Here is a 24303-nt window from a genome sequence, read left to right as displayed (position 1 = left end):
GAGTAATTCTGATTGAGTCAGATACGCTGATAAATAGATTTGATTTGTTGCGTTTGTATAACCTAATTTTATTAATAGATTGCATTTTTATTATTTTATTTCACAAATTAAATTTTGACAGATTGAAAAAAAACATGTTAAAATATCAAATAATGTGATGATATATATATATTCCATTCGCACATGTACAGACAGAAAAAAACAAATGTTTTGCATTTTAACTATTTATTGAATTAAGAGATTTTATTTTTATTGTTTTCTCTTATTTTATCTTGATCTTAGAGTCGCATGTTTATAGATAGAAAACAAACAGAGAGTAAACTAAGAAATAAGTTGTAGAATTTTATTTCAATAATATATTGCATTTTTAATTTAATACTTTAAATCCACTTTTGCATGTGGACAGGCTTAACGTGATAAATTCAAAAATATACAATAATAGCTACTTTTAATATACTTTTTAAAACCCTTCTTAGCCCACTTAAAACCATTAAATTGCATTTAATTGCCAAAACCAACAAAAGATGAATTTGAAGCTCTAATAGAGTTCAATTTAAGAAAACTGGGCTTTTATTGTGAAAGAATAGTTCCGGTAATTGCAGTTTTGCTTCCGGTGAGAAGGCAGATCAGATAAACACTTAGCAATACTTACAATACTTACACTTAGCAAGTTGTTGTTTCTGACCAAAATAAAACATAAAAAACATAAAAAAAAACAGCAGCAGAGTGTGTTGATCTGAATAAATTAATAAACACTTTAACCGGAGATCGGAGCAGATTCACAGCCGACTGAGAGGCTCCGTCAGCGGGTCTCAGCTGGACTCTGACCCCGGAGCTCCGGAGGACCGAAGCCGCGTATCTCAGCCGGAGCTCCGACAGTGTCACCATGAAGAGGAGGCTGCTGTTGGTGTCCAACTCCACCCTGCACGGCAGCGGGTACCTGGACCACTGTCAGCAGAACATCTCCAGCTTCTTCGGAAAGTAAGGTTTACGGGACAGAAAGCGTTTTAAAAAGTCGCTTTAGACGCACAACGAACTCCGTTTAAAATTCGAGCATTTTCAGTATTCTCAAGGTGGTCAGGCAATATTAAGACAACTTTAAACGTGGTTGATAGTTATTTGTTAATTATTAGTCGGGTGGTAGGGTTCGGCTTGCAGCAATACTTTCATATTTTAACAGAACTAATTTTAAATGGCAAAAATCATATTGAGGTAGCCTTGTTTTTTAACAGGAAACGGCCATTAAAACGCGATGTTTGTCAATGGAGTTTGGTGTGAGAAACCTGCAAAGCACAAAAGTTAAACTTAAGCACATTTTAAGTTTATGCTTATATTGTTTCTACTTATAACTGTAATAATTCAGCATTTTAAGGATTTATGATTATGATTATCACACATATTTAAAAAAAATTGAAAAGGAGAAACTGAGTCAGCAGTTGTCTGGTAGTGGAACTGAAAGTTGAAAAGTAAGCGCAAGTTAGGAAATGGCGAATTCCGTTGGAAACAGTTTTAATTTGGGATTTTCGTAAAATTTAGACAATAAACATGCCTTTATGAACACGTTTTCTAATTCGTGAACTAATGGTAATGTGGTAAAATTCGGCACACAAATATCAATTTATTATGGGTAATTTAATCTAAAAATCGCTCAAAGTCCTGTTGTAGACGTTTGTATTAGGGCTAAAACGAATACTAAAACGCCAGATTTTTAAATGGAATTTGGCGTGTTTATAATTAAGGGTGCTTCTATATGAAAACATGATATTTATTAATATGTTATGATTTATTAACTGTAAGAAGATTCAAATTAAGTAGAGACATACACCAGGAATTCAGGACTTTTTTCCCGTTCCTACAAAACTCGTAGCAAACTCCATTTAAAAAATCGAGAAATTTCATATTTTCTTCTTTTATAGGAAACATACACATTCTTATAAATATATTTGATAACAATTTTGAATGAACAGTCATGTGGGGAAATTCGACATAAAGCTGTAGTTTCTGAGGATTATTTTCAGTGACAAAAATGAATCACAAAATCTGGAGGCATGTTGTTAAATACGCGCGAATCGATCCTTAAAATGGCAGATTTTTAAATGGAGTTTGGTGTGGAGATTATGCTGCAAATTAAACCCACAATACCAAATATACACCCCTCTATGAGCATGAATGATAATCAAATGTACCTAAAATTTGTATTTAAGTGTATTATTTGTGGTGTCATGCTGCAAAAAGTGTGTATTAATCGCTAAACAAGCAATAAAATGCCACATTTTACAGCTGGAATTACTATTAATGCTCATGTAATAAAATCTGTTTTGTCTTTATGATGATAGTATAAATTTATTTTATTTTCCTGACAGTTTCTGGGTTTATTTTGTGTATTTCAGAGATGTGAAGAAGGTTCTGTTTGTTCCGTATGCTCTCCATGACAGAGACGCCTACACCAAGACAGCCAGAGACAAATTCAAGAGTCTCGGTGGGTTTTTGGGATCATTTGTGGAGTTCTTTTCACGTTTATCAGTTTACTTTCTCTACGTCTTGTTTTGTGTTTCATGCAGTTCACTGTGTTTTTTTTGTTGTCTGTGTATTTAAGTAGTATTTTCTATGTATTTCTATTTTATTTCTGTCTGTTGTCTAACCTTTTCTGCGCACGTTTGTTCAATTTTCTTTATTTTTCTTTATTGTGTTCATAAATGTTCTTTATGTTTCCTCATGTCTTTCTGTAGTTTTTCTTTTCTATGTGTTTCAGTTTAGTTTCTTCTTTGTAATTTTGTAAATTTCCTGTGTTTTTCTGTGCATTTTTCTCGTTTTCGCTTTATGTATTTCTATTTTTTGGTTTTTTTTGTGCATGTTTTCTTTCTATATTTGTGTGTTTTTTTTAGTTTTTTGAATTTTTCCTTTCTTTCTGTGTGTTTGTTATTTAAAACCTCGTTTCTGAAACACTGACTGATGTTTTTGTGCAGGTTATGACGTCAGCAGCATCCATGAGGCCTCAGATCCCGTCGACGCCGTCCGGAAGGCTGAAGGCATTTTTATAGGTGAGAATGAAAAGAATAAAGCAGCAGTGAGGAGTTTATTTCTTGATTCCTACAGACTGTTTTGCTTGCATTTTGTTTCCCATCACTCTGCAGCATCCAGACACTAACAGAAGCTTTTGTCTTCAGGAGGAGGAAACACTTTCCGGCTGCTGAAGAGTCTCTATGACAACAAGGTGGTGACGGAGATCAGGAGGAGAGTGATGGAGGTGAAAGAGTTTATATCTGAGAACAGACTGATGATAAGACCACTTTTAGAGGCTTTTTTCTCTCTTTTCTTGAATTTTAGCATCTCAGAAGTGAAGATTTGTTGGTTTTTTTTGTTCATATTTTATTGGAAAGTGAATGTAAACTTCTGCAGACGTTCATTAACAAAACAGGGAATTTTTGATTTTCAGCAGAAATCACACTGATGACTACTTTGTCATTTCTCTGGTAAAAAACTAGAGAAAAAAAGCCCAAACTCTGCAGATTTTAGCATCTCAGAAGTATAGATTTGCTCCTCTTTGATGTAATTTTATTGTGAACTGAATATAAACTGCTCCATTAATAAAACGGATTATTTTGTCACTTTTCAAGTAAAAAATGAGGAAAAAATCCCAAATATCATCAGATTTCAGTGCCTTAAAGGGGAAAATTTGCTGCTTTTTCATGTCACATTTCATTTTAACAGAATATTTTTTTTTTTTTCACTCTTGATGGAACAAAACAAGACATGCGCCAATTTTTAAATAATTTTTTTAACATTTGTTTGTGTCATACGCCAAATAGTGGACTAATTAAAAGATAATATGAAGTTTTTTAAATAGGTGTTGTACTTGTAGTATTAAATTCCTTCTTTGTGTGTATCTATTGCTGAGCTGCTGCATAAATTCACAAACAAAACAATGAATTCTGTGCTGAAACGACACAAAATGAAATAATCTGAAACTGTTCAGTCGTTTCTGAGGTGAAAAAATGTGAAATAAAGCCTGAATATCTGCAGATTTCAGATTGTTTTTGGTGCCTTATCGACAAATAATGAATTGATTCATGAAGCAAACAAGCACTTGATAACAAAAATCATCTTTTGCTGCTGAATTTGTTCATTTAAGGAAACCAAACTGGCAGCAGAAACTAAGTTCTAAATGAATAAAAGTTACTAAACCATACGCTGTAAAACCGTCTGTCTCTGTGGCCGCCGTCTTTAGAGTCTTTCTTCCTTCTCGTTTCCAGGACGGCGTTCCCTACATGGGCTCCAGCGCCGGCACCAACGTGGCCACCGTCAGCATCAACACCACCAACGACATGCCCATCGTCTACCCACCGTCCTTCTCCGCCATCGGCCTCGTGCCCTTCAACATCAACCCACACTTCCTGGACACCGACCCCAACAGCCGCCACATGGGGGTGAGTGGGAGACGCTCCTTACAGCTCATTAAGGTTCATTAAGGTTCAGTTTTATGAAGCTTCTTCTTTAGTTTTGCTATTTTATGCTCATTTAAACATCCACTACTCCAGATTTTATGACTAATAATATGTTTTTTACCTCTGATTGGTCCACTGCATGCAGCTCATGTTGCGTATTTGTACTTGAATGTGATTCTAAATGCAGAACTTTTACTTTACAGAGTCATTTTTCAAAGTTCCATTATTTGTTCTTTACTCAAACTGCAAGCTGCACCTCTACGTTTAAAATAGACTTCATCTTTATAAAGGAATCATCAGAATGACGACATTTCTCACACAGAAGCTGCAGAACTTCAACCAAGAATCTGAAGTTTTCAGCTCTCCGTGTTTTCAGTGTTACATTTTTTTCTATGTAATTTTGTGTGTGTTTTTTCATCTATGTCTTTCTGTGTATTTTGTTTATTTTGTGGTGTTTTCTGTCAGTGTGTTTTTGTGTATTTACTTGTTTTTTTCTCTTTCTGTATTTGTATTTTTTGGGAGTGTTTCGTGATTGTTTTTTGTGCAATTGACGTACTTATATTTCATTAAAATCACTTTATTTTGCACGTTTTATTTTAAGAATTTGCAGAAAATGCGTGCTTTCCTCACTGCTCTGCCGTTTTCTTCAGCTTCTCTCTCTTCTCTCTCTTGTTTTTTGTGTTTTTGTGCGTTTTGGTACTTTGCTGTATAGTTGTCACTTTCATTTCCCTGTTTCTCCCTTTGTGATTTTTTTTTTATTTCTGGTGGTTTTTCTTTCTGTATTTGTGTATATTTTGATAGTCTGTTGTGTTTTCTTTCTCCTCTGTGTCTTTCTGTGTGTTGTCTTCACGTATTTAAATCTACTTTTTACTGTTTACTTTTGTGTATTTTCCCTCTTTCTCTTTGCCCAAAACTACCAAATTTCTGTGATATTTCATTAAAACCACTTTGTTCTACACATCTCATTTGAAAATTTGCAAAAATAATCATCAGATTTTCAACTTTCTTAACTGCAGTGTGTCAAACTTCCCTAAATCCAACCTTAAAATCTGTGAAATTTCATCAAAATCACTTATTTTGCATGTCTTCTTTTTTTTAAAATAGCAGAAAAATGTGTTTGCACTGATTAGATTCTGTAAAAAACTAAAAATTCTGCACTAATCGGCTCAACCAGTAATCACACTAGAAAAATTCAGAGACTCTTTGGCTAAACTGGTGTTTTTTGTTACATTTGTGTTAAATAAATATCAATTTCAGTTTTAGTTCTTTCTTTTGTTTGAAAGATTTTATGCATTACAACTATGCAGTACTGCAGTTTTCTCTCAAACGTTTGGTCATTTTGGACAAACGTTGGGTTTTACAAGACATTTTGTACAAATATTGACTGTTGTAGTCAAGTTTTAAAACATTCTGGAAAAGGTGTTGAATCATTCTGGAGCAACGTTGGGTCATTTTGGACAGATATGGACAGCTTTAGTCAGGTTTGAAATGATTTTGGACTGCTTTTAGTCATTTTGTTCAGACTTGGAGTCATTTCTGAGAAACTTTGGGTCATTTGGAACAAACTTTGGGTCATTTTGAACAAACTTTGGGTTTTCATGTCATTTTGTACGGATATTGACTGATCTCGTCAAGTTTTAAAACATTCTGGAAAGGTTTTGAATCATTTTGGAGCAACTTTGAGTCATTTCTTTCAGATTGTGAGTCACTTTAGACAGATATTGACTATTTTAGTCAAGTTATTATTATTTCGGACCACTTTTGCGTCATTTTCAACAAACTTTGAGTCTTTTTTTTGGACCAACTTTGGATTTTACAAGTAATTTTTGTGCAAATATGAACTGTTTTAGTCAAGTTTCAAAACCTTTTGGATGGGTTTTGAATCACTTTAGACAATTTTTGCATCATTTTGGACCAACTTTGAATCATTTTCGTTCAGATTTGAATTTTTTTTTTACATATATATATTTTTTTACAAGTTTTCAGTAATTTTGTACAGATGTTGACTACTTCAGTCAAGTTTTAAATACTTTTGGACAGTTTTCAAATCATTTAGGAATAAAACTGGGTCATTTTGGACATAAGTTTTAAAACATTTTGGACATATTTGGTGCAATTTTGAACAGATAGTGAAAACTTTAGTCAACTTTTGAAACATTCTGAACATTTTTTTTGTCATTTTGTTCAGATTTTGAGTCGTTTTCAACTAACTTTGAGTGATTTTGGATGAACGTTATATCAAATTCCGCTTTGGTTTTTTTCATATTTTAAAAGATTTTGTGCATTCCAGCTATGCAGTACTGCAGGAGTTTTCTGTCCTCCGCTGTCGTTCTGTTTCCACGGAGCTGCAGGACTTCATGCTGCTGTGAAAAATGAACCCACCGAGAGCAGAAATGTGACAGAAGCTAATAAACCAGCAGAGGTTCAGACAGTTCTCTGATAAGAAGCTGCAGTAAAACGATGCTGAGCTTCTTATCTTTCAGGAGGATTGATTCTAGCTGCTCTGATTGGTCGATTATCTGCCGCATCAGCGTTATCAGTGATGGTCTTTATCAGCAGGAAAAAACGATAAGTTCTAAAGAAACAAAGGTCTTAGAGTACTTTGAACACATTCAGATCATAAATAATCCTCTGAGCCGCGAGAAAAAACGTTTTCTCAACAACCTAAAAGAGAAATCTGTTTGAATGTTACAGAAACTAACAGATTTCCATGTTTCCACTCAGACTTATATTTATTCATTATTAAAAACTTGATCTTGTAATCAGTTACTGCCCGCCCCGCTCATATATAAACAGACTGTAGAGCTGCATCATTTTATCTTCATATTCTGTGTTTTAATCAGTGCAGATGTGAAAAATAACAGAAATGAAACACATTTAGGATCAAAAGTCAAAGATGGTTTCCAGACAGGACTTGAGGCGTAAAAAGAGCAGAAATATTCCGTTTTTACGTAGTCAGTCTGTTTTTCTGCATATAAACGGTAAAACGATGCACATTGCTGCTGTCAAAATCCAAACTCCTGCAGAAAAAGCGGCAGCTGCAGTCTGAGCTGCAGATATTTGCTGCTTTATTGTCGGTTCTCTCATGTCAGGTCAGTCTGAGGAAGTTCAGCATCACGTGAAACTGAAACTGCAGCAGCTGATCAATAAAATGCAGCGTCGGCAGACTGAAACAGAGACGGTTTTCTGACGTTGTCACACTTTGGAGGCTCCAGGAAAGAGTTTTTTGTTTGTTTGTTTGTTTTCCTTTAAATGAAATCCTGTCCATGTGTGCAGTTCTTCCCACAGTTTAATGATTACAAGGACAAGAATGATGATTTCCTCTACGTTTATCGGTCCTTGAACTACTCATCTGTGACTTTGAAAATTTCACCATTTAATAGCCAGAAACTGTAGAAACACAAAGATTCTCCAAATACTCACCTGTGACTTGTTAAAAATGTTACTAAATCGAACCTTAAAATTCCTGTAATTTCATTAAAATTACGTTATTTTCCACGCCTCATGATAAAATTGCCAAGAATAAAATCAGATGCTGTAAAAAAACAATAAATTCTGCAGCTTTTAGCACATATCAGCTGCCAGAGCCACGATTTCAGAAGATTTTCACCTTCTAATGACGTGAAAGAGCAGAAAGCAGTGAATCTTCACACTACATGAGTGAGAATATTTGAATTTGTGCTGCTTAAATAACCTATTCGATGAATTTACTGTTAAAATAGTGATGTGTCTAACAGGAAACTGTCAAAATATAAAATAAAAACACTCCAGAGGTGGTTCATTTGCCTTTTTGATAATATATATAAAACACAAACTCATTCTCTGACATGAGCAGATATTTGCTTCCTGTGTTGAGTCGCCCCCTGGTGGTCACTGTTGGTTAGTACAACAACAGAAGTTAAAATCGGGGCGTTTTAATTCGATTTTGAGTCATCTTAGACCAACTTTGAGTCATTTTGGACAGACTTTGAGTCATTGTCAATAAACTTTGGATCATTTTGGACCAACGTTGGGTTTTACAAGTCATTTTGTACAAATATTGACCATTTTAGTCAAGTTCTAAAACACTTTGGACAGTTTTTTAAATAATTTTTTAAAACATTTTTTGGGTCATTTTGGACATGTTTTGAGTAATTTTGGACAGATATCGACTATTTTTGTCAAGTTTTAAAACATTTTAACAATTTTTGCATCATTTTGGACAAACTTTGGGCGATTTTGGGCGAAGTTTGACTCATTTTTGACAGATTGACCATTGTAGTCAAGCTTTAAAACATTTTGGACAAACTTTGGATCGTTATGAACAGATTTTGAGTAATTTTAAACAAACTTTGGGTCTTTTTTGGACAAACGTTGGGTTTTACAAGTCATTTTTGTACAAATATTGACTGTTTTTGAGTCATTGTGTTCACATTTGGAGTCATTTTGGACCAAATTTGGGTCATTCTGAACAAATTTTGAGTCATTTTCAACAAACCTCAGGCCATTTTGGACAAATTTGGGGTTTTTAGTCAACTTTTAAAAACATTTTGGACAGTTTTTGATTCATTTTGGACAAGTTTTGAGTGCTTTTGTAAAGATATTGACTATTTTAGTCAAGTTTTAAAACCTTTTGGACAGATTTTGAATTGTTTGGAGCAAATGTTGAGTAATTTGGGGCATGTTTAGAGTCAATTTCAATAACTTTTGTCGTTTTGGACAAACATGGGTTTAACAAGTCATTTTGGTCAAATATTGACTGTTTTAGTCAAGTTTTAAAACATTTTAGACAAACCTTGTATCCTTTTGGTCAAATTTTGGACAAAACGTGTTTTACAAGTCATTCTGTGCAAACATTCGTGTTTTGGTCAAGTTTTAAAACGTTTTGGACAGGTTTTGAATCACATTTGGAGTAATTTTTGACAAGCTTTGGGTCATTTTGGACAAACATTTGGTCGTTTTAGTCAAGTTTTAAATGATTTTGGACATTTTTTGAGTCATTTTAGACCAACATTGTGTGATTTTGGACAAACTTTGGGTCATTTTGGACAAACCTAGGGTACCTTGCTGACAGTATTGTTGTCTTGCAGGAGACCAGAGAGCAGAGGATCACTCAGTACCACGAGGAATCCGACACTCCATCAGTCCTGGTGAGTTACAGCGAAGGGAAGTTCAGACGATGAAATCTCAGACGTCCTTTCGGGTGAAACTGCAGCTTTAGAAAGAGAGTTAAAGGTGTTGTTGTTGGTGTTTCCAGGGCCTGAGGGAGGGATCCATGCTGCTGGTGGAGGGAAATAAAGCCACGCTGCTGGGAACCACCAAGGCCCGACTGTTCATCAGGTAACCAACCATCAGGGAAAGGAAAATACAGCGACTTAGGTTCATTTTCTGGAGAATTATTCCAACCTACAATAACTGAACTGTACTTTAAAACTAAACTTAGCTTCATTCTAACACTAAAATAAACCCAACACGGGTTTACAAGACAGACACACGTGGACAAAATTGTTGGTACCCCTCAGTTAAAGAAGGAAAAACCCACAATTCTCACTGAAATCACTTGAAACTCACAAAAGTAACAATAAATAAAAATTTATTGAAAATTAAATAATCAAAAACAGCCATTACTTTTGAATTGTTGATTAACATAATTATTTAAAAAAACAAACTAATGAAACAGGCCTGGACAAAAATGATGGTACCTCTATAAAAGATTGAAAACTATTTGACCAGAGTGACATGATTAACTCAGGTGTGTCATTTAATTGACATCACAGGTGTTTCCAAACTCATAATCAGTCAGTCTGCCTATTTAAAGGGAGACAAGTAGTCACCCTGCTGTTTGGTGAAAAGGTGTGTACCACACTGAACATGGACAACAGAAAGCGAAGGAGAGAATTGTCCCAGGACATCCGAAAAAAAATTATAAACAAACATCTTAAAGGTAAAGGCTATCTCTAAACAGCTTGAAGTTCCTGTGACAACAGTGGCTCATATTATTCAGAAGTTCAAGACCCACGGGACAGTAGCCAACCTCCCTGGACGTGGCCGCAAGAGGAAAATTGATGACAAATTGAAGAGACGGATCGTTGGAATTGTATCCAAAGAGCCCAGAGCAACCTCCAAAGAAATTAAAGGTGAACTCCAAGGCCAAGGTACATCAGTGTCAGATCGCACCATTCGTCGTTGTTTGAGCCAAAGTGGACTTCATGGGAGACGACCAAGGAGGACACCACTGCTGAAAAAAACTCATAAAAAAGCCAGACTGGAATTTGCAAAAATGCATGTTGACAAGCCACAAAGCTTCTGGGAGAATGTCCTTTGGACAGATGAGACCAAACTGGAGCTTTTTGGTAAGGCACATCAACTCTATGTTCGTAGACTCAAAAACCAAGCATACGAAGAAAAGAACACTGTCCCTACGGTGAAACATGGAGGAGGCTCAGTAATGTTTTGGGGCTGCTTTGCTGCATCTGGCACAGGGTGTCTTGAAAGTGTGCAAGGTACGATGAAATCTGAAGACTATCAAGGCATTCTGGAGAGAAATGTGCTGCCTAGTGTCAGAAAGCTTGGTCTCAGTCGCAGGTCATGGGTCTTCCAACAGGGCAACGATCCAAAACACACAGCCAAAAACACCCAAGAATGGCTGAGAGAAAAGCGTTGGACTATTCTAAAGTGGCCTTCTATGAGCCCAGATCTGAATCCCATTGAACATATGTGGAAGGAGCTGAAACATGCCATTTGGAGAAGACACCCATCAAACCTGAGACAACTGGAGCTGTTTGCTCATGAGGAGTGGGCCAAAATACCTGTTGACAGCTGCAGAACGCTCATTGACAAATACAGAAATCGTTTAATTGCAGTGATTGCCTCAAAAGGTTGTGCAACAAAATATTAAGTTATGGGTACCATCATTTTTGTCCAGGCCTATTTCATTAGTTTGTTTTTTTAAATAATTATGTTAATCAACAATTCAAAAGTGATGGCTGATTTTGATTATTTAATTTTCAATAAATTTTTATTTACTGTTACTTTTGTGAGTTTCAAGTGATTTCAGTGAGAATTGTGGGTTTTTCCTTCTTTAACTGAGGGGTACCAACAATTTTGTCCACGTGTGTATGGTCTTTAAAGACCTTTTTTTTTTTTTTAGAAAGACCCAAAATTATACCATATATCAGAAACAATCATGAAGTTTTCAAGTTTCCTATGGTCCTTGAACTCACCTGCAACGTGACGTTCTGTTGGGAAAATAAACCAAATCTAAGCTTAAAATTGTGATTTATTTTAGCGAAAATGTGTCTCATTTGAAATTTAGCCAAAAATAAAAGCAGATTTTATAATAAAAACAAAAATTCAGTATTTTTTTGCCGCATCTGAGAAACTTTAGCTAATGTGGCTACAACCAACAGACACTTAGCAAAAATTCTGAGATATTTATGTTGAACTGCAGGGTGTGTAGAGAAAAAATAAACATTTAATAGGTAGAGCCCTTTTATTTTCCTCTGTTGGTAACTCTTGTAGGTACTTAGACAGCTGTTGTACATGTTGTTTCATCATGTTGTGCGTACAAACATCGTGTATTTGTGCGTTTCAGGGGGAAGCCCACGGTGGAGTATGAGCCGGGCAGCGACCTCAGCTTCCTGTTGACAGACACAAACTGACCAATCACAGGGCAGCGTCAGGTGGACGTCACCATGGAGACGAGACTGTTCTCTACGATGTTTCCGCTTCAAGCAGAATAAATATTTTAAGGACAAACCTGCTTCGTGTCTGTTTGGTGAATGCTGTACATGCTAAACATTAGCATGTGTTGTGAAGCATGGAGATATGAGATCCCAGAATCAGCCACAAAGGGGAGACTCTGACAGAACAACAGCTAAATAAGGGAACATTGTGATATAACTGTGATTTAGGATCAGATTATGCCATAACCTAATGAATGAGTTTGATCTAACCAAGTGTCTATTTCTTACATTCTTTAATGTTGAAACTGTGTAGAAGTCAGAACAGCAGCTCACTGTGAAAGCTGATGTGTTTGATAGATTTGAGTAAAAAGAGGAACTTATGCTTTATGAAATGGGAATGCTTTTAAGAGTTTTGATTTGACTACTGTTAAGATAAGAGGGTTTTAACTTTGTATTGAGGTGAGAAGTCACGAGTTAAGTGAACTAGGGTCAAATGTTCACTGTAAAGATTGCTAAACTCAAAATAGATTGGGTTTTTTTAATAAGTCTGTACACATTGTCCAAAAGATTGCACAATGGGATGCCAGCGACAGTTAGAGGCTGACATCCGCTTTTCCATTTCCTGATCAGGAGCCTGTGCTGAGTTGCAGACAGGAGAGATCAGGGGGGGGGCAAGATGGGCTGTCTGGACAGTCCAAAGCAGATAGTTTCAGTTCCTTAAAAGTGGAGGTGATCATGCGGTCAGTGTATGGGGCAAGTGTGTGAGTTGGGAGGGGGTAGAGATGAAGTTATTGCTCAAGTTAATTTAGTATGAGATCATGGAGTCATGGCATATGCATAAGGTTCAGTAAACTATAAATTGCATCTGATCGAGACGCAAGTTGGGAGATTGTTGCGGGTATCTGCCTGGGTGCAATCCAGACATCAGTCTGAGCACAGGGGATGATTACCACGTAACTCGGACAGGGAATTCAACATGATCTGCAACGGAATAACTGTTCTATTGGAATTATGGACCAAAGTACTGCGTTTCCTGCAGTGTTGGAGGATTACTGAACTGTGATCTGGAAATAATGCTGTCTGAAGGAACATTACTGAACTCTATTTTCCATGTGAGGAATACTGGACCAAACAACAAAAATGGATATATGCAGATCTAAATCTGGTCGGACCCCCGTCCACTTCCCCCTGGGCCCCGGCGGGTCTCAGGTGAGCAGCCGGGTGTGGCCACACCGTGACTGCTCTCCCTCCAAATTATGTAATCTGGGTGAATATTACTTCTCTTTTATGAAAGCATAGTTCCACTAATGAGTCGTGTTAAACAATTGAAAGAATAGTGATGTTTGATTAACTGTCTGATGATTTATTGGCTATGCTTTTGCCCTGCTAAAACTATATTAATAAAGCATTATTCTGCAATTAAAGACAACAAATTGCAAGTGCTATTTTTATCCCTGAATGAATACTTATACATCTAGCTCTGGATGTAGTAAGTCAGATTACAGCGTGCATAACAATAGTAGAGGTTCTGAAAGGTTACCTAGTCATAGGGGCCAGGTTGGCCCAGTATAAACATATCCTAGAGGTTGTCTATATGTCCATAACCTCTGAATTAACCTAGCAACTTAACAAGTGCAAGATCTATGAGAGGAAAAGCTGTCGTTAACAGGTGTGTCTGGTGGTTAAATTTAACTATACCGAAGTGGCTACTCGGTTAAATTAATTATCAGAGGAAGCAGGGATAGGCATCTGGATGAAGGCAGTGAGACAGCTAGGCGAATTTTCCTCGTCAACCAGCTTAACAGTTCTGCAGCATCCCTCTGAGTAAGATCTCAGGGGGCAGTAGAACCGGACCCGAAGGATGGAGAGCTGGTCCGGTGATTCCCTGACAGCTGAGTAAGTTAATCAGGGGGTCACTGGCCCTGAGGATCGACACATGTTAGCATGCTAGTATAAGATGATTTAAAAGTCTTGTTATTGACGTAAAGACAGAAAAAAGATCCCATCCGTCATTTATTCCATAAAAATCATTCAAAATACCCTCAATAACTACTGTTGCCTAAAGTGACATCTTAAAATTACTAAAGAAAGTGAAGTTTCTGGTTTGTTCTTTTAATTTTGGACCGATTTTGGATGAACTTTGGGTCATTTTGGACAGATTTCAACTGTTTTAGTCAAGTTTTAAACAATTCCTACAGATTTTGAGTCATTTTGGACTAACTTTAGTTAATTTTGTACAGATAGTTATTTTACATCAACTTTGGGAAATATTCCTTTAAACCAACCTAAATTTCATGTTTACTCTCTTAAAACCAAATAATAAATTGGATTAGTCAAGAGGTTTAAATTTCTTGCTTTGTCATATTTTAAATACGACAAAACATATAAAAAATAAAGCATCTTTAGACAAATTGAACTGTAATTATATAAATAAAATTGAATTTAAATTGTATGCATCTTGTAATGTTGGAGTAATTCAGACATGTACAGTGGGTACAGAAAGTATTCAGACCCTTTGAAATGTTTCACTCTTTGTGTCATTGTAGCCATTTGCCAAAATCAAAAAAGTTGATTTTATTTCTCATTAATGTACACTCAGCACCCCATCTTGACAGAAAAAAACAGAAATTTAGAAATTTTTGCAGATTTATTCACGCACTCACTCACTATCCATTTTACGTCACTGTGCCACTGAACGGCGGGTGTGACGTTGCATGGCGTTTCTTTTCTTTTTCCATAAGATGTGGTTTCCCGCATCCTCTGGGCTCAGTCCGGAGAGCTTGAGGTCCTGCCTCAGAACCTTACACCAGGTCTTTCTTGGCCTCCAATCAACAAAAACCACAAAGAAAAACGGTTGGAATGGGCAAAACAACATCTAAAGACTGACTTCACCCATGTTTTATGGACAGACGAGATGGTCCTGATGGCTGGGCAAGAGGATGGGTGTCCACTGGACAGGAAACCCCACGACGTTTACAGCGGCAGCAAGGTGGCGGTGGTGTCATGGTTTGGGCAGGTCTTATTAAAGATGAAGTTGTGGGTCCCTTTCGAGTTCCAGAAGGGGTAAAAATCAACTCTGAGACATACTGCGAGCTACTAAGCAACACCCTGTTCAAACAATGGTTCAGCGAGAAGCCTGCTTCTTTCAAAAAGGCTGTCATTCTGATGCAAGACAACGCACCATCCCTGAAGTTGGTCTTTAGATGCTGTTTTGCCCATTACAACCGTTTTTCTTTGTGGTTTTTGTTGAGTGGAGGCTGTTTGGGTGATTTCTTGACTGTTCCGTACTCTCTTAGGATGCGGCATCTGGTACTTCTAGGAACTTCAGGTAAGTCACAGCTTTTAAAGATGGTAGAACTTGATGCCAGCGGACATCTGGCTGCTTCTCGCTTAATTCTTCTCAGATCCTTTGATGATAACGTTCTTCTTTTCTTTTCAACTCGCTTTTTTCTGCCATCTTGACTGTTTTTGATATACTTTTTGATGGTCCAACTATCTCTTCCCAATTTCTTGGCAATTTTATTGGGAGTGAGTTTTTCTGTCAGCAGCTGAACTATTTGGCTCTTTTCTGTAGCCTTTAAGTCCTTTTTTTTGTCCCATTTTGATGAAAGCTAAAACTTGCCTAATAATTTGGCACATGCACTTTTGACTTATGTGGTGATTTTCTTGCTTTAAATGTAATATAATTTGAAATGATGTCTGACAATACAAAGTTAGCGTAGGAGAAGACTATTTAAAAGTAGGAAGGCCTGGACTTATTTCTAAGACTATGATTTGGACAAAAAACCTACTTGCCTAATAATTTGGCACAGGGTGTATACGATGGCGTTTTTTCATCCCAAAGGCTTTACTATGATGTTTTCTCAGAGACATACTATGCTACTCTGTTTGTTCTGGCCCTGGGCCGCTGTTCTCCTCCTCTGTTGTTTTCTGGATTGTTCTCAGCTTCATACCTTCATCCACCCGGCCTCCGTTGACTCGTCCCGCCTGCCGTCTCTGGAGCTGAAGCTGGATTGGATCAGACCAAAGTACAGTCCAATCATGATGCCAGCTGCCTCTCAAAAGGCTCCTTCATCTGGCGGCACTTCTTCTGAGGGGAAGCTGAGCTTCAGCAGAACTTTGGAGATGTGTTCCAGTGGTTGGTGGATGTGTGGGGAGATAGAGGGACCTTTGAACTGTTCAAAAAGGAAAACAGGGAACCCATTGGTAGTTTTAGTTTAGGGTGCTACTGCGGTGTGTTTTTGGGATTTAAGAAGTGAACAGGAAGAGTTTTTTTTTTCATATTGATGATCTTTTACTTTGTTCCTGGTTGGAATGTCCATCAATGTCAACGTGAAGTTCACTTTCAGTTCTGTTCATTTTTCATTTTTTTACTAACACCCATTTGCTTTTAACCCCTCACATGTTGTGTTGTTGTAAACTTACTCTTTCATGTAAATACTCGTCTAACCCTCTGGAAACCAGCGTTTGGACTGTTTTTGTGTTGCTCCTCACCTACTTCAGACAGCTGGGACAGAACAACGTTTTGTGGACCAAAGGCTAAATTCTGATGTTTTTAGAGTGACATGCTATATTGTAGGCTTTTTTAATTGACATTTTACTATGATGTTTTTGTTGTTTTAGTTTTTTTAGCAACATATCAGAATTTGAACAGTTTTTAAAATGACTATACTTGTGCAATGAACTATTATTCTATGGCATTTTTTAGGACCAGCTGGACGGCTTGATCCTCGATGACAAGAGCCGGGTAGACTGACTGATGTTTCCTCAAGTGTATAAACATTTCTTTCGTCTTAGACACATTGATGTGCATAAGTGATGTGGTACAGCAGTCATTGAATTCCTTCAATACAGGGCCATGGTCAGGGCGTCACTTCTCAGCAAGGACACAATCACTGAGTCATCCGCAATTTTCAAAATGTGACGCCCCACGTTGGTTATGGCACTCGTTCGTGTATAAAGCAGACAGTTAAAGGAGAAAGGATGCAGTGCTAATGCAGCCCTCGATTTCGACGGTCGCCAGGTCGCCATTTGCGACTAAAAACGTCGCAAATGGCGACCTGGCGACCGTCGAAATCGAGCGCTCCATCGAGCTGAACCGCCTATCATGTTTTCTTCATGGAGGCAGCCACTTTGAATGATGTCATCAACCTGCCATGATTCCCGGCGCTCGCGGCGACCGTCTAAATCGAGCGCTGTAATGAGGTCTGCTCTGGCATGGATCATTACCGTCACACATGTAGCTTTGAAAATAAATCCTGTCCAAGACACAGAGCTGTAGCTCTGTTTCAGAGTGAGCTCTAATGTTTCTCTGTGTGACTGTGTCTGACTTCCTCTAATAAAACCGTCCTGTTCACTGAGAGCTGCAGCTATGGATATATATCTATCTACTGATTCATATCTTTGGTTCCATCTACTGATTCGTATCTATTCACACTAGTCTGGTCCGATGCAGTCTCCGTGATGACGTTTCACAAGTATTTTGGACCAACTTTGATTTTGGACAGATTTTGAGTAATTTTCCATCAACTTTTGGTCATTTCCGACCAACTTTGTGCCATTTTGGACACATTTGGACTATTTCAATCAAGTTTTACAACAATTTGGAGCAAACTTCGGTCATTCTGGACTAACTTTGGGTAATTCTGTACAAATTTTAACGACTGTAATTAAGTTTTACAACATTTTAGACTGATTTTGAGTCATTTTAAACAGATTTTGACTATTTTAGTCATGTTATAAATCGTATTGAACAGATCCTGAGTCATTGTGGACCAACTTTGGACAATTTTGGACCAATTTTGGGTCATTTCTGGTTCTGGTTTGTCCCACAGTTCATATGTTTGTGAGACATAAACAAAAAAATTCTTCTTGAAAAAAAAAAGAAGTGAAAGAAAACAGTAAAATAAAGTCAGATTTTTTAAAAAAAAACATAAAAGAACATCACGACAAAACAAAAATGTGAACAAATCAGTTTATTTCAGTTCAAAGGTGAAATCATCTCTTTATTTTTTATTGTCTAGGTGAAAGAATACATACATCAAAAATAGTCAATATTTTCTCCTGGCAGAAAGAAAGACAGAGTGGTATTAAATAGAAAACATAAAAACCCTCAAACACGACAGACAGCTGCAGGACCGACATCAAACCACCAGATTCAGTCGCTTCAGGAAGGTCTGACTTTGACTTCACTGGAACTCTTGTAATTCTGCTGCGTTCAAATGTCAAAAATAGAAACAAAAACATTCACACAGAAGCGAAATTTCAAAATAACGTGAGTAATTTGAACCGACTGAGGTCAAAGTGAGCCGATTTGGGTCCTGCTGAACCCTGGCGACGAGAGAAATGTCTGATATCACCTTAGAAAAGTCTTTATGGAAGGTTTGAACGGGGCAGTGAAGCCGCTCTGTCAGATACCGCTGACCTCAGATCAGTGCTCCCAACAAACCATCTGATACCTTTAATAAACAAAGTCAAACACTTTATCAGCCAGTTTCAGTTGGAAAACACGATTTTCTGCCGAAGCTGGACGAGGTTTGGTCTTAAATCTGATAGAAAAATGTCAAAATTGCAAATTTTTACCAACATTCAAATGGAAATATGACCCAAGCAGGGCTGCAAGTAAGAAATATTTATTCTCTGAAGGTCTATAAAATGTGTGCCGAGAGTTTCCTGTTAGTAACTCCCAAAGCTGAAAATAAAAATGCTTGTTTTACTTAATAGACAATAACATTCAGCAGGGATTGTGATCGTACCATTATGCTCAGTGAATGTGTGGATTTATAAAGGATTGTATTTAATGTCCGCACGCCAAGAGTTGGTAAAATAAATGGTATTTCCACTACAGAGAGTGGTGGACAAAGTTAAAAAATCAGCAAAAATCCAACATTTTTCATCCCTAATGCTCAGTTTTCAATCTCTTTAACCAGTAAATGTGTGACAGTCTCACAAATACTTGCTTCTGCTGTTTTTCAAACTGATTAATTGACTTCTTGTTAGAGTTGACAGGTTTATTCTGAGCCTCTATGGTGACAGATCAGTCAATCTAACTACCCCTAAATGAGCAGTAATTTGAAATATCAACAAATGTGCAGATTTTAACTAAATCTACAGAGAATTATCCAGAAAAAGTGAGATTTATCTGAGAATTCATGTTAAAAACTCTGCCAGTTGCTACTCTGAAGGAGGAATGTTCAATAGTTTCCCTTGAAATGTGAGAATTCTGGAGTATTTGTGTGAATATTTGTTTTTCTGTTTGTTTTTCAATGAATTCTGATCAAACCACAGCTGATCAGTTGACTTATTTATTGGTAAACTCTTCAGAAATAACATCTACGTGTGATATTTGCAGAGAAATACTTCAGGTTTGACATTGAAAAAGGTTCCAAAGTTCTGAACTTTCAACTTTGCCTCATTTCTAGTCTAAAAACAAAGACTTTTCTGTTCAGAATGACTCAAGAAAAACTGGCTATTGTTTGAAAAATGACTGAAACAATTAAACAAGCATCACGTTTGTTCTTCTAAATTTTAATTTGCTAATAAATTTGACCAACAAATTCAGCGTTTTTGCTTGTTTTTGAGCCAATTCTGTTGGATTTGAACGTCTTTTATTTATTTTTCACAACTCAAGACTCATCTCAGTGTAAAAAAGGCAACAAACAATAAACTCTTGTCCTTCGTGGTATCAGGGTTTGTATCTGCGGTAATTCAGTGATATCACCAGTAGTTTTAGTGCAGGTCTGACTGGAAAAGAACTAAATGAAGACGGTGTTTGGAGCAGCAGAAGGATGAAAGCAGCGGATGTAAAGTTCTAACTAAAGTGTTCTGTGAAGGTATTTCATGGTGATTGTTAACTGGAGTTATATATCTTTTTAAAACTATTATCGACCTTAAACATGAATTCATAATGCAAACCCAATATGGGTAAATAGCAAAGTTGTTTTTTTTCTTCTTTTTTAATATATTAACACACACTCAAAACAAAAACAAAACAAAAACATAAAGCGGCAACCTGCTTTTGTCGCATTTTTGTTCTCAGTTGCCATTTTTTAAGGAAAAATAACACTATTTAAAAACACCAGAGGTGGAAGGACAAAGAGGCCTCAGTGCAGGAAAAAAGGCGGGAAAGTAACGACTGTAACCGACCGTTCGTTAAGCCCCGCCCCCCTTAGTTACTGTTGCTACGGCTGCAGTCACTTACAGAGCGTCTAGAATTCTTAAAATTACTTCATAAGAGTCAAATATTATATTTCATCAGTTGTATTAATTCCTTTTGTCCATTTATGAGTCCAAAACTCAAACATCTTTACATGTTGCTGCTAAATCCAGCATATTTGCATGAAAAATGAGCAATCGATTATCAAACCTGCTGCAATCTCAGCTTCTTTTGATTAACAAATCCTCATAATTGTTGTCTGTTTATCCATTAACACATTTTGTGCTGTTCCTCAGGCCTCCATCTGAGCTTAAATACAGCTGGAAATTAAGATATAACAACAAATAATTCTTCAATATTTTTATATTTTGGAGATGTTGGTGAAATATGTGTTAAATTACACTCAATATGGAATTAAAAAGGATTTAAAGTTAACTTTAGCAACCCTGCTGACACCCTGTAGTTAGCTAGTTAAGCTAACACTAGCTTGATTGCAAATAAAAATTGACAGATTTTTACTTTTGATTACTGCAAAAATGGTTGCAAATGTGAGTATGATTGCTTCATGCATGACACCAACATGCTAACACACTGAGGCTAGAAAGCTATTATGGTCACCACTTGATGATTTGTGCAGATTCCTGTCTTCCTTTTGTTATGTATTGAAAATTATTTCCAATTTCTGATGTCAAAAGGTGCTCCGTAAATATATATTTTTCTCTTTTAAATGGCACTCTTTGATAATGAGGATAACTAACCACACAACTTTTACACCAATTTACAAAAACCCTAACAGCAACTTCGGCCTGTAGGGGGCATCGCACCGCTTCTACTTACCAGCAAATTAAAAAAAAAAAAATCGGGTTTGGAGTTTAGCGAACGATCAATTCAACAGGACGACTTATTAACGTAACATTTGCATTGATCTGAACAACAAAAGGACACATTAGCTTTAGCAAAAAAAAAACAAAACAGTTTGTCGATCATACTGAAATGAGCTGGACCCACTACGAATAAACATTAAAAAAAGAATAAAACACCCAAAAACCAGCATCCCAAGCGTGTAACCAGCTCCCCAACACATGAAGCAGGAAGGAGAAGTTGAAGAGTCGTACGTATACTCGTGTAACTCCGTCATGGTCCCCAATCACAGAAAACTGAACCATCTTCACCCAAAAACATCCATCAACAGATTTTATGTTGCTGTTATTGCAGTTTTCTGTCAATTAATCAGGTTACGACGACAGACCGATCAGTTTAAAGGAGGTTAATGCAGTTACCCACAATCTTCTGGTTCGTCATCTCGTTCTGCAGCTTTAATCTGAGCTGTTTTTATCGTACATGTTCAATAATTTAATCTCTCTCTTGCACAATCACTTATTTTCTCTTTTTCATTCATCCTTTGATTCTGTTTGATTTTAAAACTGCTTTTTTATTTTCATCTACACGTGGTAAAAACTCCCCCGTCGTCCTTTACGAAGCCGGAGAACTCTGAAAAATGTCTATCAGCAGTTTTGGCACCTGGAGCTAATGAACCGTTTTATGTTTGGACAAATAAAAATATGTGCAAATTCAGGCCAATCTCCATGTGATCTGGTGCAAAAAGACGAAAAAATGTTGTCACTGTCACCTCATTTACATGTTGGAACGAACCCACGAAAACGTCCATTGATACGTTAAAGGAACAGTTCAACAGTTTGGGAACAATATGAAGCTGCAGCTGGTTAGCTTAGCTTAGCATAATGACTGGAAACGAAGGGAAACTGCTAGCCTAGGCCCACCTGGAAGCACTTCTAAAGGCATGATGAAGGCACTTTTAAATTAATGTAGACAATGTAAAGCAAACTGTGGAGTTTTATTTTTACATCTTAAATCTTTCTTTAGCTCCTTTTTTTTTTAACCAAAATAAACCAAAACATTACCAAAAAGGAAAATCTGAAGTTGATAATAATGAGAATAGATATCAAACTTAATTTTACACCAACCCTCTTTTCAGTTTGAATAAAAACTTGGTTGTCTAGTAGATTTTTAGTTGCATCTTGTTTAATTTTTACAAAAACTGAAGCATACAAATGAAAACTTGTGCCTTCACTCTTTATCTGCTACAATCTAGACATCTTTAACAACATTTAAAGTGTTCATTAACCTTTTTGAATTTCTATAAGGACATATTTTGTATTATATATTCAAAATGTGTGTTGACATGAAGTGCTTTCTAAATACTATAATAAACATTTAATCTGCTTCTATTATGGTGTGCTTTGAAGCATTAATTAAATGTTTATATGTGGTTTATTAATGTAAAATTAACCTCATAAAATGCTGAGTTGTTGCTTTTATCCTTGGATTTTTGCTTGTAATATTTTGGGACCGAGCTGTTTCCAGTCTTTATGCTAAGCTAATGCTAACCAGCTGTCTGTTGTCTCATTGTATTTAGCATAAATGATCTAAACATCTGAGCTCGTTGATGGGTTTTATTCTCCATAAATGTCAAACTCTTCCTTTAACGTAGAGGATTTCCCCTGTGACCAGTGTTTTTCCAGCTTCTCTTTTGGCACAAACACGACATGACTTAGTAAAAAATAAAAACACCTCATTAAACCTTAAACCAGTACCATTATCTGCCATCCAACAGTCAATACAGTGAAATTCTCTCAGAGGCCTTTTTTTTTTTTTACCCTGATTTCTTCTTCTTCTCTCCTGGACTTTCAGTTCATCAGTCGGACCTCTAAGCGTCAGTGTTGCCGTTCTCCTCCGGCTGCAGCTGCTCCTTCTCGGTGCAGTCGTCCTGCGGGGGGCGCACTCTCTTAAAGAAACCCAACTGTAGAAGAAGAAGAAGAAAAAGAGGCGGAGGAGGAGGAGGAGGAAAAAGAAGAGGAAAAGAAAGAAGAGGAACAAGAAGAAGAGAAAGAAGAACAAGCAGTATCAGAAAAAGAAGATGACGAAAAGGAAGAAGAAGACGAAGAGAAAGAATAAGAAGACGAAGAGGAAGAATAAGAAGACGAAGAGGAAGAATAAGAAGACGAAGAGGAAGAAGAAGACGAAGAGAAAGAATAAGAAGACGAAAAGGAAGATGAAGCAAAAGGAGACGAGGACAAAGAGGAAGAGAAGAAGACGAAGAGGAGGAATAAGAAGCAAAAGAAGAAGACAAAGAGGAAGAGGAATAAGAAGCAGAAGAAGACGAAGAGGAAGAAGAAGATGAAGAGAAGGGAGAAGAAGATGAAGACGAAGAAGATGAAGAGGAAGAAGACAGACGAAGAGGAGGAAGAAGAAAGAGATGACAAGGAAGAGGAAGAGAAGATGTTTATTTATGAGTCATTCCACCTTAATTCACCACATTTAAAAAAGTATTCACATCTGACCTCCTCACAGTCGTCAGATTTGTTTTTGAGTGCACGTTATTCAGTAAAATGTATAAAAAAAATCATCACAGGTGTAACTTTTCAAAATTCTTAAGAAGGTGGGCCATGTTGTTTTTTTCAGAGCATGGTGGTGGCAGTATCATGCTGTGGATCAATGTTTAAAGAGTCATAACATGAGAAATAATGTTACTACATTTTGCAGGTTTGTTGATATGTACATCTGGATTTTAATGGCAGAATCCTGCTGTGATAATAATACAAACCAGTTCTATGATAGTGCAAAACTATTCCAATATTCCACCAACTATGAAACTTTTATTGTCACTTTTACTGAGTATGGTGGCAGCCAGAGGAACTTTATGAGGAAAAATAATTCAAATTGTGTCTTTATTTTTGTATTTATGGCCAATATTTGAACATTCTTTCCGCAGGTGTGATGGTGAAAGCACTCCATTGGTGTCCCAACTGGAAGAGTTTGATAATGTTGCTACTGGGATAAAACAAAACCCATCCAACTCATAGTGCTTCAAATAATCTTAACTAACAAAACAATGACAGAAATTCAGTTATTTTTGAAGAAATTATCTGACAGTGTGAGCAGTACAGCACTAAAAACACATACAGCTGCTAACAGATGATCTTTGGACATCTTGTTGCGTTTGTAGTTTTTGTTTCTC

At 36.7% G+C, this 24303-nt stretch overlaps 2 protein-coding genes across 2 annotated transcripts in view; one reads left to right on the top strand and one right to left on the bottom strand.

Annotated features, from left to right (window-relative positions):
• The first annotated feature begins 612 nt into the window (after positions 1-612).
• si:dkey-69o16.5 (Alpha-aspartyl dipeptidase-like) lies at positions 613-12182 on the top strand. The gene is made up of 8 exons (XM_022219584.2): positions 613-981; positions 2391-2479; positions 2967-3041; positions 3168-3247; positions 4254-4427; positions 9515-9574; positions 9682-9764; positions 12019-12182. Exons 1-8 carry the CDS (start codon positions 887-889, stop codon positions 12083-12085), a joined length of 723 nt encoding a protein of 240 aa, XP_022075276.1. The 5' UTR covers positions 613-886; the 3' UTR covers positions 12086-12182.
• Positions 12183-18069: 5887 nt separating this feature from the next.
• Positions 18070-24303, bottom strand: part of itgav (integrin, alpha V) — a 63923-nt gene continuing 57689 nt past the window's right edge. The window contains exon 32 of the mRNA XM_051958811.1: positions 18070-23085. Within this exon, the coding sequence (XP_051814771.1) occupies positions 22993-23085 (93 nt within the window). The 3' untranslated portion in view covers positions 18070-22992. The remainder of the gene's footprint in view (positions 23086-24303) is intronic.

This window comes from Acanthochromis polyacanthus, chromosome 14, assembly GCF_021347895.1.
Source record: "Acanthochromis polyacanthus isolate Apoly-LR-REF ecotype Palm Island chromosome 14, KAUST_Apoly_ChrSc, whole genome shotgun sequence".
Taxonomy (NCBI): Eukaryota; Metazoa; Chordata; class Actinopteri; family Pomacentridae; genus Acanthochromis; species Acanthochromis polyacanthus.
This window is presented reverse-complemented; position numbering and strand designations above follow the sequence as displayed.

Excerpts from the sequence above, each read along its gene's own strand:
- si:dkey-69o16.5 (XM_022219584.2), top strand. The coding sequence starts at position 887 with ATGAAGAGGAGGCTGCTGTTGGTGTCCAACTCCACCCTGCACGGCAGC. Across the intron at positions 3,042-3,167 it reads GGCTGAAGGCATTTTTATAG|GAGGAGGAAACACTTTCCGG; the intron begins GTGAGAATGAAA and ends TTTTGTCTTCAG. Across the intron at positions 4,428-9,514 it reads CCAACAGCCGCCACATGGGG|GAGACCAGAGAGCAGAGGAT; the intron begins GTGAGTGGGAGA and ends GTTGTCTTGCAG.